At 35.3% G+C, this 18,017-nt stretch overlaps 1 protein-coding gene across 6 annotated transcripts in view; it reads right to left on the bottom strand.

Annotated features, from left to right (window-relative positions):
* Positions 1–18,017, bottom strand: part of OMA1 (OMA1 zinc metallopeptidase) — a 264,889-nt gene that overhangs the window by 222,627 nt on the left and 24,245 nt on the right. For all 6 annotated transcript variants that reach the window (XM_063613884.1, XM_063613885.1, XM_063613886.1 and 3 more), the window contains exon 8: positions 142–291. In XM_063613884.1, the coding sequence (XP_063469954.1) occupies positions 142–291 (150 nt within the window). The remainder of the gene's footprint in view (positions 1–141; positions 292–18,017) is intronic.

Genomic DNA, 18,017 nt, shown 5'->3' with positions numbered 1-18,017 from the left:
TTGACAACTGATAATCCATAATTATAGTAATCAAAATAGTTAATAGGCTAGAACTCTCTTTTACTAAGCAAAAGAAGTGAGAGCATTAAAAATAAATGATACAGTAAAAATAATGTCCCGCCTTGTACGGCGTCAGCTCACCTGAGGTATAAGTCTATCCAAGTGCTCAACTCGATTGCCATGAGAAGGGTGTGTAGATAACCATTCTGGCATCTTGGGTTGGCCATGCAGGCTATCAACAAACTCCATTTGCTGCCAAAACACTGAACTGGCTCTTACGTCTGCACAAGCCTAAAACCAAAATTAGTAAAACCACACAATGAGCTCAGTTTTGAGGATTTTTTAAAAAATACAACTTTATGTCACTACATGCTTTAAAGTCATTTTCTATCATCATTTTAATAAAACTAGAACATGCCCATTGCTTAGAAAAAGACCCACCTCAAACAGCATGGTATCACAGTACTGAAATAACAGAATGCCTGCCCTTCCCATATACAACATTCACAATAACCCTGCTAACCAAAGATAGCCCACTATTTTCAGTATGATGGATATTAAGAACATGTATTAAGGGTAAAATCTTTTACACAAATTAAAAATTCTGTTTTCATAAAGTTTTAAAATATAATCTGTTATTAAACTGTATTAAAGAAACTTCACTTCTATGCCACTAGAACAATCAGGAAAAAACTTCAAATAAACATAAAGAGAAGCCATTTTTATTGTGTACATCAATTCATCCAATTTTCTCAATGTATATGGAGAATACATTTAATTCATATACCTTATAAAACACAATACCTTATAAAAATACAATATAAGAGTACATTAGTACTTTTTAAAAGAATATATGTAGATCTTGTGTATGTACAATTCCATCATACACTCATATACATACTCATACATATATACTTGTATATGCACAGAACATATCTGAAAAGCTATTTAAGAAACTGTTAACAGTAGCTACCCTAAGAATGTACCTGAGGTATCTGATAGTGGAGAGGGAGCAGGACTTTTATTTCCAAACTATATTAAAATGCATTATTTTATAATTAATATTATTTTTAAATCCTTCATAAGGTGGATTATTAACAAATATTTTATTAATTTGTTCAATTTATTCACATTTCTTAACTTATTCTTTCTATAGTAAGTAACTGGAAAACAAGTGATTATATTTCCCAATGATTTTATTTTTGATTAAAACTAAGAAAAAATATATATACTATACTGACTAAAATGTACTCTCAAAAAGGTTTACAATAGTGTAATTGTGAAACCCCAAAAGGCAAATATATTAATAGAACACTGCATGCTAGTCAACATCCATGCTACATCATTTCTTAACAAATACCATTAAAACATTTCCAAATGTCAGCAAAATAAAAGATTTTAAATTCAAGTAAATCTTATTCAATATTTAAAGAAATGTAATTCCTTAAGACCTCTGAATATTCTAAGTTGAAAAGAATTCAAGGTATTTTATACACTACTGCACAGATATGGATATACCTGTTTATATGTATATAAACAGGAATATACAAGATAAATGTATATAACAAACATAAATATGATTCATATTTGTACACATATACATATCCATATATGCAAGATGTGTGTGTGCTTGTGTGTTAAATACGTATGTAACGTATATATCTATAAAGAAATAATTATTTGATGCTAAATTAGAAACATCCACAAGACTATGCCCCTCAATAATAGGTAATCACATACACAATAAAAGTACAAGCTGAGATTAACAAGTATTCTTTTCAAATAATTCATAAAAATATAAAATGACTTGAAAGAATTCTAACACAAACAAAAAACCCCTCTGAAAACTGGAAGATAAACATTTGAATGGACTACAAATTCATGAATTATCTAACATGAAGTTTGTGTGCTATACAAACCAAAGGCATACTTATCTAATTTTTTTAGCCTAAAACTGTTAATCAAAAGACAAAATATTTCCCTATTCAATCTCTAAGTAACACAGCTGAAGGGAATCTTTAAAGCAATATTTGATATGCAGAAATAGAAAAAAATTAATTATCCCAACAGACTAGAAAGTATTCCAAGCTGAAAGTATTAAAAGGGGACTTGAGATATCTACTTTAATGTTAAGAGTGTTGAGTTTGTCTGTACTTCTCAAACCCAGTTCAAAGACCCACTAAAGTCAGATAATTTTGTTTCCAAAATGAGTATTTTATTTACATTTTTCCAATTTAGGAAAAATAAGTAACAGGGTGACGTCAGCAAGATGGAAGAATAGGACACCCTGAACCCTCCTTCCCCACAAGAACACACTGATTCAACAATAATACACAAATTCCCTTTGTGAGAAATCCTGAAACTAGGTGCAATCCTTCTGCACCTGCACAAGTACGAAATGAACAACATCAAACCTGGTAGAAAACTGGAGACACCCTCTTGCCATAATCTGCGAGAGCAATTAGCTCCCCACCACTCCTTGGGGAAGGAAAAACTTGGCTTGTGTATCTAACATTCCAACTTTTCTAAGCGCTGCCCTAGGAACTCGCTTCTGTCTTGCCAGCCTTGTAGCACAGATGGAATCTAGAACACTCTAGATGTCTAGGGGCCAGTGATAATGTTCAGAAGTTTGAACAAGCACACAAGCAGTTGCCATGACCACTCCCTGAAGCTCAGCATAAAATGAGTTGGCGAGAAACTCCAGAGCCCAGCTTCTCCTGGGGCAGGGCTCGGGGAAGAGGTAGATCACGTGTCCAACATTCTAACATTTCTGAGGGCTGTCCAAGGGACTGGCTTCTGTCTCATCTGTCTTGTAACACTGATAGGACCCAGCATATGGACCAGATGGACCAGACAGGATCCTAGACGCCTAGGCACCACTAAGAACAAAGACAGCACTTTGGAGTAGCATGAAAGTTTGAGAGGTTCTCGGAATCTCTGCCGTGCTGACTGGTGAAGATCTTCTCCTGTACAAAGACAGTCTGTAAAGGCTAAGAGGTTGCTGTTTTTTCCTAATGTGTAGATATCAACAATAAGAGTGAAAAACATAAACAGAGAAATATGTACCAAAGGATCAAAGATAAATCTTCAGAAACTGACCCTAATGAAAGAGAAATACATTACTTATCTAACAAGAGAATTCAAAATAACCATCATAAAGACACTCAATGAGGTCAGAACAATGTATGAACAAAGTGAGAATTTCAATAAAGACCAGAAAATGTAAAAAAGTACTAAACAGAAATTCTGAAGCACACTCCTAAACAACATACTCCTGAACAGCCTATGGGTCAAGGAAAAAAAAACAAAAAGAAAATGATTTTGAGACAAATGTAAATGAAAACACAATATAACAAAACTGATGGGATACAGCAAAAGCAGTTCTAAGAGGATAGTTTATAATGATAAACACCTACATTAAAAAAAAGAAGAAAGCAAGCAAATAAACTAACTTTATACCTGTAACATCTACCAAAAAAAAAAAAAAAAAAGAACTAAGCCCAAAGTTTACAGAAGGAAGGAAATAATAAAGATTATAGCATAAGTAAAGGAAACAGAGAATAAAAAAATAGAAAAAAATTAAAACTAAGAGCTTTTTGGGGAAAGATTTACAAAATTGACAAGTCGTTAGAGTAATTAAGAAAAAAAAAGACAAGTGAACAAAATCAGAAACGAAAGAGGACACATTACAACATACCATTATAACTGATACCATACAAAGGATCATAAGAGACTACTCTGAACAATTACATGCCCGCAAATTGGATAACCTAGAAGAAATGGATAAACTCCAAGAAATATATAACCCACTAAGACTGAATAACAAACAAACAGGAAATATGAACAAATCTATAACTAATGAGATTGAATCAATAATAAAAAACTTCCCAACAAAGAAAAGCCCAGAAGCAGATGAACTCACTGGTGAATGCCACCAAAAACATTTAAAGAATTAAATGACTCTCAAAGTCTTCCAAAAAACTGAGGAAGGAACACTTCCAAACTCATTTTATGAGACGAGCATTACCCTGATACCTATGCCAAAGACACTACAAAAAAAAAATTACAGGCCAATATCCCTGATGAATGTAAATACAAAAATTCTTAACAAAATACTAGCAAGCCAAATTCAAGATCATATTAAAAGGATCACACCTATGACCAAGGAGAATTTCTTCCTGGTAATCAAGAATGGTTCAACATACAAAAATCAACTAATGTGATATACCACATTAACAGAATTTAAAAAACACATGATCATCTCAATAGATGCAAAAAAAGCACTTGACAAAATTAAACATCCTTTCATAATAAAAACTCTCAAACACTAGAAATAGAAAAAAATTATCTCGACATAATTATAGCTATATATGAAAAGCCCACAGCTAGCATCACACTTCATGGTGAAAAACAAAAATTTTTTCCTCTAAGTCCAGGAACAAGGCAAGAATGCCCAATCTTGCCACTTCTGTTCAATACAGCACTGGAAGTCCTAGCCAGGGCAATTAGGCAAGAGAAAGAAATAAAAGGCATTTAAATCAGAAAGAAAGAAGTAAAATGATATGCAGATGATATGATCTTATAAGTAGAAAACTAAAGACTCCACGCACACACAAAAAAACCCTGCTAGAACTAATAAATAAATTCAGTAAAGTGAGGATACAAAAATCAGCATACAAAAATCAGTTACGTTCTACACACTAACGACAAACTATCCAAACAGGAAATTAAGAAACAATTCCACTTACAGGAACATTAAAAAGAATAAAATACTTATTAAACCAAACTAAGGAGATGAAAGCCTTCTACACTAAAAAGTATTTTAAAAAAAACTGATGAAAGAAATTAAAGACAACTCAAATAAATGGAAAGACATCCCATGTTCATGGATTGTAAGACTTAATACTGTTAAAATATCCATACCACCCAAGGTGATCTACAGACTCAATGAGATCTCTATGAAAATCCCATTGGCACTTTTCTTATAGAAACAAAAAAAAAACGATCCTAAAACTCATATGGAACCACAACTAACCCCAAATCGCCAAAGCAATCTTGAAAAAGAGTAAGACTAGAGGCATCATGCTTCCTGATTTCAAAATATATTACAAAGCTACAGTAATTAAAACAGTATAGTATTAGCAGAAAGATAACCATTCAATGAATGGAACAGAATAGAGAGCCCAAAATTAAGCCCACACAAATACAGATCTTTGATGAGGGTACCAAAAATATACAACGGGAGGCCACGCATGGTGGCTCATATCTGTGATCCCAGCAGTTTGGGAGGCTGAGGCACATGAATTGCTTGAGACCAGGAGTCCAAGACCAACCTGGGCAACATGGTGAAACCGTCTCTACAAAAAATTAGGCAGGTGTGATGGTACACGCCTGTGCACCAAGAGGCTGAGGTGGGAGGATCACCTGAGCCTGGGAAGTCGAGGCTAGAGTAAGCTGTGATCACATCACTGCACTCTAGCCTGGGTAACAGGGCAAGACCTTGTCTCAAAAACAAACACACACACACACACCCCCCACAATGAGGAAAGAGCAGTCTCTTCAACAAATGGTGCTAGAAAAACTGAATATTCACATGCAAAAGAATGAAACTGGACCCTTATCTTACACTACACACAAAAACCAACTAAAAAATGGATTAAAGATTTAAACGTAAGACCTAAAACTATAAAACTCCTAGAAGAAAATATAAGGGAAAAGTTTCATGACTTTGGTCTTGGCAATTATTTTGTGAGTATGACACCAAAAGCACAGGAAACAAAAGGCAAAAATAGACAGGTGGAACTACCAAAAAGCTCTGCACAGCAAAGGAAACAGAGTGAAAGGCAATCTACAGAATGGGAAAAACCATTTGTATACCAAATATCTGATGAACAGTTAATTTCTAAAACATATAAAGAATTTCTACAACTCAATAGCAAAAAACCCAATTTAAAAAATAGGCAAAGGACCTCAATAGACTTTTCTTCAAAAAAGACATTCAAAAGTAGGTAACACGTATTAGAAAAAATTTTCAATATCACTAATCATCAGGGAAATGCAAACTGAAATCACAATGAAATATCACCTTACACCTGTTAGGATATCTATTATTGAAAAAAAGAGAGGTAAGTGTTGGCAAGGATGTGAAGAAACTGGAACTCTTGTACACTGTCAGTGAGAATATAAAATGGTGTGGACTTTATGAAAAACAGTATGAAGACTACTCAAAAAATTTTTAAAAAGAACTATCACTATGATTCAGAAATCCTACTTCTGGATATTTATCCAAGAGTTGAAATCAGGATCTCAAAGGGATTTGCACTCCACATTCATTGCAGCATTATTCACAATAGCCAAGATGTGGAAACAACCTGAATGTTGATCAACAAATGAACAGATTAAGAAAATGTGGTATAAACATACATCAAAATATTATTTGGCCTTAAAAAAGGAAATCCTGTCATACGCAACAATACGGATAAACCTTGAGGACATTAAGCTAAGTGAAATAAGCCAGTCACAAATGGACAAATACTACATGATTCCACTTACATGTGGTATGTATCTAAAGTAGCAAGCTTGTAGAAGTAGAGAATAGAATAATGTTTGTCAGGGACTGGAAGTAGGAGTAAATGAGGAGTTGCTATTCAATGGATATAAAGTCTCAGTTATGCAAAATGAATAAGATCTAGAGATCTGATACACAACATGTGCCTATAGTTAAGTATGTATTGTAAAATTAAAACTTTAAGAGGGTAGATCTCATGTTAAATGTACTTACTAAAAAAGAGAAAAAAATTAACAATGATAGACCAAAATAAAGACATTTTTAAAATAAATACTCAGTTTATCACGTGTAACTCATTTGCTTCAAGAAAAGTACTGTAGAAAACTAAGAACTTATTAAGCAACTGATGTGGTTTGACTGTGTCCCCACCCAAATCTCATCAACAACTGTAATCCAAATTGTAATTCCCATGTGTCAAGGGAGGGGACTGGTAGGAGGTGATTGGATCATGAGAGCAGTTCCCCCATGCTGTTCTCATGATACTGAGTGAGTTCTCATGGGATCTGATGGTTTTATAAGGCAGTTTTCCCTGCTCTTACACACTCTCTCTCTCCTTCCGCTATGTAAGACATACCTGCTTCCCCTTCCACCATGATTGTAAGTTTCCTGAGGCCTTCCCGGCCATGCAGAACTGTGAGTCAATTAAACCTCTTTCCTTTATAAATTACCCAGTCTTGGGTATTTCTTTACAGCACTGTGAAAATGGACTAATACAGCAACTAATTCAGTCTAACTCATTGCTTCAATAAAATTGTTGAACTGAACTAAATAACTTATTAAGCAACCGTAAGTACACGAAGAAAGAATTAGACTCTAGGTAACCTTTCCTTCTTAAAAACAGAACTAATAATGGCTACCGCTGGCCAGAGAAACATAACAAAATATGTGTCAGTGAAATACTTTGGTCCTAGAATATTTTTTGAGACTGTAAACTAAGATAATGGAAAGACTACAGGTTTTAGAATCAGAAATATCTGGGTTCAAAATGCTGATTATTTTATTTATTAGCAGTCACTTATATGACACCACATGCCAGGCATTGTTTTAAGTGTATTACAAATATTAACACATTATATTAACTCATTTAATCCTCAGAACAACCTCATGTGGTAAGTACTGTTAGGAACCTCACTTTACAGATTAAATGAAGAAACCAAGATCCATGGTGACTACATAACTTGACAAAGCTCAAACAGCTAGTAAGTGACAGAGCCATAATTTGAACCCAAGTAGTCTGGTGACAGAGTTTTTGCCCCTGGGTCAATAATTTAGTCTCTAGGAGTCTCAGATTCATCTGTAAAACTAAATTAAAGCAGTGAACTATCAAGTTAAAATGTGATAATTCTTGCAAAGCAGCCAGTCCAGGACTCAGAACATAGTGGACACTATTCCTACCTTCCTTTCCCCTGGTGAGCAACTGGAGGCCTATGGTAATTGCAAAATGCCATGTTTGGTCCTAAGTGATGATGTCATGAATTTACAAGAAGTTTCTAGTACAATCCAGAGAATATAAATGTATATGAATATGCATTAAGGAACATATTGAGAAAGAATTTGCTACTATTAAATTATAAACTCAGTGGGATATGATATTCATAAAGAATACAGCAGTATAAAAATCGTTCTTATAATTTCACCATTTCCCAATGCCAAAACAATACTAGAGAAATATGTATAAATAGATCTAGACCAAGTAAAAGCCTAACTGTACCATTACCTGTAGCCAACGTTTTCATTAGAAATGCAAAGATGAAAAGTATCTCTGAATTTTGCTGTCTGTATTCACTAGACACTCCAACAAAGCTCCTGTTAGCCATCACCCCCTTCCAAAGGTAAATCCTGACACTGAATGGATCTGAATCTTTTTTTAGGAAACCATTAACACTCTACAATTGTCCCAGTCATTGCAGCATCCTCTCCTGTATTCCACATAGACATGTGATAGGTAAAATAATCATCTGAGACAATACTACAAAGGATTGTGGCAGGGGGAGTTGGGCTCCTACAGCTAGAAAAATACACTGAGGCTGTTATAAGATTTAAAGGGACCAAAACAGATATAAAAATGATCATTATTTTAGAGGCAATACTGCAGAAAACCAAAATTGTTTCCAGCAGGCAAATATAAGATGAAAAGTTCCCTTTCAGAAATGAATGTACCTCCACTTTGGGAAGGGGAAACCTTACTGTCTATGAGAGCTTTGCCAAATTACTTAACTCCTCCATCCCTCAGGTTTACCTATACCTCACAGGGTTGTTATGAAGATCAAAAGAGTAAACACATGTAATACACTCAGGACAGTGCCCAGCACATTAAAAATGTTATTGATTATTATACACTACCATCATCATTGTCATCATCTACCAGAAACTAGTTCATTTCAGTCTCACATACTTCCATAGGTTCATCATTTTCCAATATTGCTGATGGCATTCATTTCTTAAAGCTCATTTTATTTTGTAACCCACTTATTCTCTAAACAACATTTTTCCAGTAAATAATTTAAAATTGCTCTTTTCCAACTAAATGCAACATAATCTTGAGATAATTTCAGCTAAGCCATTCTCAGTATTTGCCAATCCCTCACACCAAGAGAAAACTTACCAAAAATACTTCATGTGCTCCAACTAAAATGAAAGACATATGTTGGTCATTTAATCTTAATTTTTTGTTCAATTTTCTGCATCTTTTGATTGCCAGCAGGTCATTTTACCAATAAATATAATAAAGTTTTAATAAATTTTCATGTTACTTTTTTCCCTCTATCTTAGGTAAAGTTTTATCATAAGACTCAACAGCTGAAATCATAGCAATGAAAAATCAGATGAATACACACAAGCCTGTCTCATTTTTCTGGGTGATAAAATTAAGTTCCAAATAATGTATGCATTATGAAAGTTACTTTACAACATACCTATTAAATAAGATGGTCTCCTTACTTACTGATTCTTTTCTTTCTTAAAGGAATCATTAAGCAAAGAACCTAAAACAGTAACCCAAATAAAACACAAAGATACTTTGCTGTGATGAAAGCTCAGAATACTAACCTGAAAAATAAGAACTAAGGGTCTTCCTACTAACTAGGTATAGGTTATTAGATAAATCACTTCACATCTTTAGACTCTGGTTTTCTTATCTGTAAAATGAGAAGGTAGATTAAATTAGCCCCAATTTTCCTTCCTGCTCTAAAAGTCTATGATTCTACAAGGTACTATTTTAAATAAAGTTTAGAATTTGAAATGTTCTCATTTCTGTGATGAAAAGTAGATTTTGCTTATTACCTAATGCCCTCACTAGATGGTGCTATTGGCACAGTTATCTCAGGTTACTTGAAGAAACTAGCAGGCCATGTTTCCCAAAAGAGCCACTAAACAGGCTTTGGGGATTACTCCCAGTGAGTGCTTTCCAGGCCACTATAGGATATTTATTATCTCAATTTCCCTCCCATTAAACATCAATAATTCCCCCCACTTCCCCGATAACTGTGACAATCAAAAACAATCATACACAATGTCATGCTAGAAGGCTACCCCAGTTAAGAACCACTAAAAGAAAATCAGTTTTCTCTTCCAAACTTAAGAAATTGTTATGAAAACATTAAAACTGATAGTTTAGTTGCTTGTGAAATTTTTAAAAAGTCATTTCTATAATGACTGTAAAGTGTCAAAAGCTCTTTACAGTGACAAATGAATATTCATACCCCCAAAAATCCAATACTTAACAGGACATCTTTTGTCAGCTGATGACTGAACAGCTTGTTATTCTATGCTTAATTTACATGTTGGTCTTACCAGTTATTACTAATTCTATATTAATCATTCTGATAATTTATATAATGACAAATGCCTTCCAAATGAAAAATTAAAAGAACTCCTATAAAAACACAAATTTGCACAATAAAATCACTCATAGCCAATAGCAGAGGAGCAGCAGAGAACCCTAGGGAAAGTGGGCTGCCTACTTTGAAAGAGGCTTCATGAGCAACATCATTTTTGTGAATTTTGCATGTTGAAACCTCATAAATCCAATGGGACTGCACATGACCAATAGAACCATCTCTCAGAAATAGTTCCCAGTAACCAAGCTCACAAGATTGACATAAAATCAGAATGCCAACTTCTTAATTTACAGAGATAACTACAGCTGCCCAAACCAGCAAGAGCACACACATCTATGTCCTTGGGTCAGGACTTTCTCTCCCTTTTAGGCATGCTACAGAGGAAGTCAGGCTGTAATCAGAAGGTTGCCTAGAAAGGAGAGAACGAGGAAAAGGAGGATTATGTTGACATGACTTGAATGCTACAATGGCAAGAAGTCCAGGGAGTCTGATGCATCAAGGTCCAAAAAAAGGATACAAGCCACAAATAAGAATCAAGTCCAGGATACCCAAAATAACCCTTTGATGGAAGTACTACCATTATTCTTACTATTCAGACTACAAAACAGATTTGAAGAGGTTAAGTGATTTGCTACAGTCATGTGGAGGAGACAAGAGCTCAAACACACATCTGGACTACTGAACCCAAAGTCCTGACCCCTATGCTAGACAAGGTTTAAAATCCTTAAAATGCTAATAAAGAAGCTTCTGCCTACCCTTCAGTTTTATCTGTTTTCATTGGTGCTCTTGAACTCTGTTGACATTTTAACCATAACAAATTTTCAATTCCTGGAATAAGCCATTGTTTCTCTTGCCTTTGAACACACCATGCCAAACACTACACCTATCAACATCTTCATCAGGATAATTACTATTTATCTTTCAGATCTCCATTTTAACTATTTCTTTCTCAGTCTAGTCCTAAGTTTTCCTATGTAATTTGATGTAACTTGAGAGACCCCTCAAGTTACATCTCTGCTACATTCTCCCATGGAATGAATGTTTCCTGTCTCTCCAATTCATAATACTTCAAACTTTGTTAAAATTATTTATTAAATTTCTGTCTCTTGAATTCTAATGTCATGAAGATATTATATATCCCTATAATCTGGAAGTTAATTACATTCAATTAATAAATGAAAATCATCATAATGGATCAGAGAAGAGCTAGCACCTAGGTCTGTAAGATCAAACTGTCTTCTGATCGTATTAATGTTAAATGTCAATCCAAAGTGGGGGATCGGTCAGGTGAGAAAGGGAAAAGTCTGGAGGAAAGGTCTGGTCAATGTCTTCTTAAAGCCTTATCTTAAGAAAGTGAGTATCGGGCCAGGCACAGTGGCTCACGCCTGTAATCCCAGCACTTTGGGAGGCCAAAGTGGGTGGGTCACCTGAGGCTGGGAGTTTGAGACCAGCCTGCCCAACATGGAGAAACCCCGTCTCAACTAAAAATACAAAATTAGCCAGGCGTGGTGGCACATGCCTGTAATCCCAGCTACTCAGGAGGCTGAGGCAGGAGAATGGCTTGAACACAGGAGGAGGTGGTTGCGGTGAGCTGAGATCGCGGCATTGCACTCCAGCCTGGACAACAAAAGTGAAATTCCATCAGAAAGAAAAGAAAAGGCGAGAGGGGAGAGGGGAGAGGGGAGAGGGGAGAGGGGAGAGGGGAGAGGGGAGAGGGGAGAGGGGAGAGAAGAGAAGAGAGAGAAGAGAAGAGAAGAGAAGAGAAGAGAAGAGAAGAGAAGAGAAAAGAGAAAAGAGGAAAAGAAAAGGAAAAGAAAAAAGAAAAGAAAAGGAAAAGAAAAGGAAAAGAAAAGAAAAGAAAAGAAAAGAAAAGAAAAGAAAAAACAAAAGAGAATATCATCATAGCTTATTGGATCTGTTTCTTACTTGTGGCAGGGTGGAGAATGGAATGGAGGGGAGTAGGACTGGAGTCAATGAAAGCTATCACGAGCCTGGTACAGAAGTTTAGGTAAAAGATGCTAGTACTGGAGATGGGAATATACTGAGATATATTTTATAGATAGAACTGCCAGGACTTGGTGAAAAAGTTAAGAGTAAATGATAAAGAACGAATAACTAAGGAGGAATCCAGGTTTTTTTTCCAAAAGCAACTGAATAGAGGGTAGTATATTCATTGGGAAAAGGAAGACCAGAAGAAAAACACGTGTAGGGAGAAATTAAGAATTTAATATTGAACATACTGGGTTTGAGATAATGTATTTGTGAAATAAAGAAGAGGAGATAGCAGACAGTCCTTTTAAGATAAATGATTAAAAGACAGGAGCTCTAAGAATTTTAATTGTATTAAGTGTATGAGATAGGTCCAAGTACTATTCCTATCCTACAGATGAGAAAAGTTGAGGCACAAAAAGAATAAATAACTTGATCATAATCACACAGCTAGTACTCTCTCTGGCAAAGCAGATTCTCAAACTTGGCAGTATAGTTCCAGAGTTCATGCATTATCTCTACACTTATTGCTCGCTTCTTTGGCAATTGATTGATTACCCCACACTACAGAGACCCCAGAAAGATTTAGTATTTGACATCCAAGAAAGAAAGGTCGAGGTATAAGGGTCATAACAGAGAATTTTTAAAAGTCTCCACAATGAATGGGAAAACGCTACTCCCTTTTCCACTGCCAATCCTCAGTGACAAACTAGTTTTTTTACTTGTTTTTATTTTTGTGGGCACTTGGCAGGTTATATATTTATGGGTTACATGAGATATTCTGATAGAGGCATGAAATGTATAGTAATCACATCAGGGTAAATGGGGTATTTCCAACAGCCAGTTTTTACAGGATTCATCTGCAGACACTCGAATGACCACATAGGAAAGGCCAATATATATTCTATGGGAAGGTTCCCCAAAGAAAGAGCTAGATCGCCATCCTATAATCTTACAGTAGAGCTCATCATCCCAGCCTATGCAAACTCACCTCAGGCTCTGAATGAGTGAAGAGATCTGCTATGCTCTAAGTGACCACTTAGCACAGAGAATCCCTCTGACAGAAAAAAAATATATCATTCAGAGCCAACAGAACTGTTTATACAAAATATCCAGCATTCAATCAAAAGTAAGCAACCATGCCAAGAAACAAGACCAAAGGCAAAAACAGACAACAGAAACGGGCCCAGCTATAATACAGATATTAGAGTTATGAAACATGAATTTAAAAAAATATATATGATTAACATATTCAAGAAAATATAAACAAAGAAACATATGACAAAATGGAGAATTTCACCAGAGAACTAAAATTTATAAAAGAGCATCAAAGGGATATTCTAGAATGAAAAGACAAAGTAACTGAAATTTAAAACTCAAATACGAATTTAATGTAGAACAAATACAGCTAAAAATAAGATTAATGAACTTCAAGATAGGTAGTGGAAAACATACATTCTGATACATGGACAGTCAGAGGTTAAGTGATTAGCCTATTGCATGTTCTCACTCATAAGTGGGAGCTAAACATTAACTACACATGGACACAAAGATGGGAACAGCAGACACTGGTGACTACCAGAGGGAGGGGGGAAGGAGGGGAGCAAGGGCTGAAAAACCACCTTTTGGGTACCATGCTCACTACCTCGGGGAGAGGATCATTTGTACACCAAATCTTGGCAACGTGCAAGTTACCCACGTAACAGACCTGCACATGTACCCTGGAACCTAAACGTTGAAAAAAATAAAAAATAAAAGAGCAAGCCACAGAATGAAAGAAAACATTTGCAAGACACATATCTGACAAAGAACTTGCACCTAGCACGTACGTGAAAAACTCCTACAACTCAAGAATAAGAACACAAACTTCTTTGCCCAATTTGAAAATGGGAAAAATATCTGAGAAGATAATTCACAAAGGAATATAAATGAAGTGCCAACACACATAAAAATGTTCCACATTATATAAATAATTATAAATAAGAAATGCAAATTAAACAAATAGACTAACTTTCCCCCAAAAAAGGGCAAAGATAAAAACAACAGCCATGTTCTGCTTACAAGGGCTACACACACAAGAACACAGGAAGTTTAAAAATAAGAGAATATTAAAGATTCACCATGCAAGCACTAACTGAAAGAAAGCTGAAATAACAATACTAAAAGCAAAAAAGTGGACATTAGGCAAGAAGTATTACTAGAAACAGTGATTTTATTGTGAGAAAGGGATCAATCCACTAGGAAAATCTAACAATCTAACAAGTATGTATACTACAGATACTTTTAAGATGTACACGGCAAAAATTAATAGCCCTAAAAGGAAAAAAGAAAAATCTACAACCATAATGAAATATTACCAAACCTCTCTTGATAACTACAAAAAAAAGGAAAAAAATTCAGCAAGAATTTAGAAGATCTGAAACAACAGAATTAACACACTTGGCAAAACTGACATCCACAGAACACTGCACCCGCAATGGCAGGATCCACTTTCAAGTGCACATCATTTTGACAAAATTGATCACATCCTGAGCCACAAAGCAAGACCCAAGCCTTTTCAAAGGATTCCAATCATTCAGCATATTATCCAATCAGACTGTAACTAAGCTAGAAATCGAAAACAAAAGGTAACTTTAAAATCATCACATTTTCAAAAACTAAGCAATATACTTCTAAATAACCCATGGGTCAAAGAAGAAACCACAGTGAAAACAAGAATACATTTTAAACTGAAGAAAAAATAACATATCAACCCTTGCAACATGACAAGTAAAGATGCTCTCAGAGGAAAATGTACGGCCTTAAATGTATGTACTAGAAAAAATAAGAGTTTAAAATAAACGATGGTAGTATTCATCTTAAGTTAGGGAAAGAACCGCATATGAAACCCAAAAAATGAATGCAGAATAAAATAATGAAAAAAAATGGTAACCGACATAACAGAAAACAATTATATAATAAAGACAATAAGCAAACCCAAAAGATGGTTTTGAAAAGATTGATGAAAGTGATAAAATCTAGCAAAAAAAGACAAGACACAGATCACCAATATTAACAAAGGGGACATTTAAAAGATACATGTAAAATACAGGTAATCCTTCGGACATTAAAATATAAAATATATTAAAACAACTTTATGCCAATCATTTTGAAAATTTAAACAAAAATTCCTAGAAAAACTATGAAAACTGAAACAAGAAATAGAAAAATCTGAATAGTTCTATATCTATTAAAGAGACCGAATCCATAATTAAAGACAAACTCACGAAGAAATCTTCAGGCCCATATGGCTTTACCCAGGAATTCTCCAAACGTTTAAAAAATAAATATAGCTAATCTTACAAAAACTCTTCTGGAGATGAGAAAATGAAGAACACTTCCCTGATCAATTTTATGAGGCCATCATAACTTTGATTCCAAAACCTGACAGGACATTACGAGAAAAGAAAATTCTAGGTGACAATCTCCTTTGAACATAGAGATAAACATTCTAAACTAAGCATTAAACCAATTCTAGCAATATATTAACGGATAATTGACAAAATTGGATATATTTCCCCAAAAATGCAACTTAACTTTAAAAAAAAATTAATGTAATTTGCCACAATAACAGATTAAAGGAGAAAAATCATATAATCATCTCAATACAGGCAGAAAATGCAGGGGGAAGGAGAGCATCAGGAAGAATAGTTGGGCTTAATACCTAGGTGATGAGTTGATCTGTGCAGCAAACCACTGTGACACACATTTATCAATGTAACAAACCTGCACATCTGCACATGTACCCCGGAACTTAAAAGTTGAAGAAAAAATACAGAAAATGCGTTTGATAAAATTTAATATACATACATAATTTTTTTAAATCTTAGGATATTAGAAATGGAAGAGAAACTCATTTGATAAAAAAAGTATCTATAAAAAGCTTACAACAAACATAATGGTGAAATACTGAATGCTTTCTTGCCCCTAAGATTAGGAAAATACAAAGTTGCCCATCACCAACTTTGTACTAAAGTTTTTGGCTATTGCAATAAAGCAAAAATTAAAAAGCACAGTTGACCCTTGAACAACACGGAGGTTAAGGGCACTGACCCCTCCATGCAGTCAAAAATCCACATATAACATTTGACTCCCCCAAAATCTAACTACTAATAGCCTACTGTTGACCTTGCCAGTAACACAGTAAATTAACATGTTTTGTATGTTATATGTATTATATACTGTATTCTTACAATAAAATAAGCTAGAGAAAGGAAAATGCTATTAAGAAAACCGTAAGGAAGAGAAATATATTTACTATTCATTAAGTGGAAGTGGATCATCATAAATGTCTCCATCCTTGTCTTCACATTGAGTAGACTGAGAAGAGGAGAGTTGGTCTTGCGGTTCCAGGGGTGGCAGAGGTAGAACGGGAGACAGGAGAGGCAAGCACAGTCAGTGTAACTTAATGGAGATACTTTGTAATTTCTGTCGTAAAATAAGTCAAAAGTAGTCTTGAATAATCAGAATCCTTCTGCTAGATTGTCTAATGTCAATTTGTTTTCTGGCACTACTATGTCTTTTCTACCTGGCACCATTTTGGAAGCACTCATCTCCATCAAGTCATCCTCTGTTAATTCCTCTGATAAGGTATTTCTATTAGCTCTTGAATTTCTCTAAGACGTGTATCTTGAAACCCTTCACTCCCCACCTTTTTTTGCCATATCCACAATCTTTTCATCATTTCCTTGACTTGCTCTGTGTGGTCACGCACAATATCTGGATAGTTTGCTTCATCAACAATTTATTATTTCAGGCTTGATGGCTTTCATGGCTTTTTCTATAACAATGATGCAATCTTCAGTGGTGTAATCCTTACAGACTTTCATGATGTTCTATCGGGGTTCTCTTCCATAGCAGTAACAACCTTTCCCTAAAGTAACCTGTTGTAATAAGCCTTAAAGGTCCTTATGGCCCTCTGATCTGAGACTCAACTAGGAATGCTGTGTTTGGGGGCAAGTAGACCACTTGGATGCCTTCAGTGTCAAACTCATGGGGTTCCAGGTGGCCAGAAGAATTGAGAATGTAAAAAGAACTGGCAGTCCTGGCTGGGCGCAGTGGCTCATGCTTGTAATCCCAGCACTTTGGGAGGCCAAGGCGGGTGGATCACGAGGTCAGGAGATCAAGACCATCCTGGCTAACATGGTGAAACCCCGTCTCTACTAAAAATACAAACAATTAGCCTGGTGTGGTGGCAGGTGCCTGTAGTTCCAGCTACTCAGGAGGCTGAGGCAGGAGAATGGTGTGAACCCAGGAAGCAGAGCTTGTAGTGTGCTAAGATTGTGCCACTGCACTCCAGCCTGGGCAACAGAGCGAGACTCTGTCTCAAAAAACAAACAAACAAAAAAAAAGAACTGGCAGTCCTTACTGGCAAGATAATTCTTAACTTTAGGAACAAAGCATGGATGGAACCAATCCAGAAGAAGCGTTCTCATTGTGTAGCAGGCCTTTTGGCTTTACAACCAAAAGACTGGCAGCTGGTATTATCTTTTTCCTTAGAGGCTCAGGGGTTACCAGCTTTATAGATAAGGAAAGTACTTAGAAATCCAACGCCATTTCCGCAAAATAGTAGAGTTAGCATA

This window comes from Symphalangus syndactylus, chromosome 19, assembly GCF_028878055.3.
Source record: "Symphalangus syndactylus isolate Jambi chromosome 19, NHGRI_mSymSyn1-v2.1_pri, whole genome shotgun sequence".
In the NCBI taxonomy this organism is placed as follows: Eukaryota; Metazoa; Chordata; class Mammalia; order Primates; family Hylobatidae; genus Symphalangus; species Symphalangus syndactylus.
This window is presented reverse-complemented; position numbering and strand designations above follow the sequence as displayed.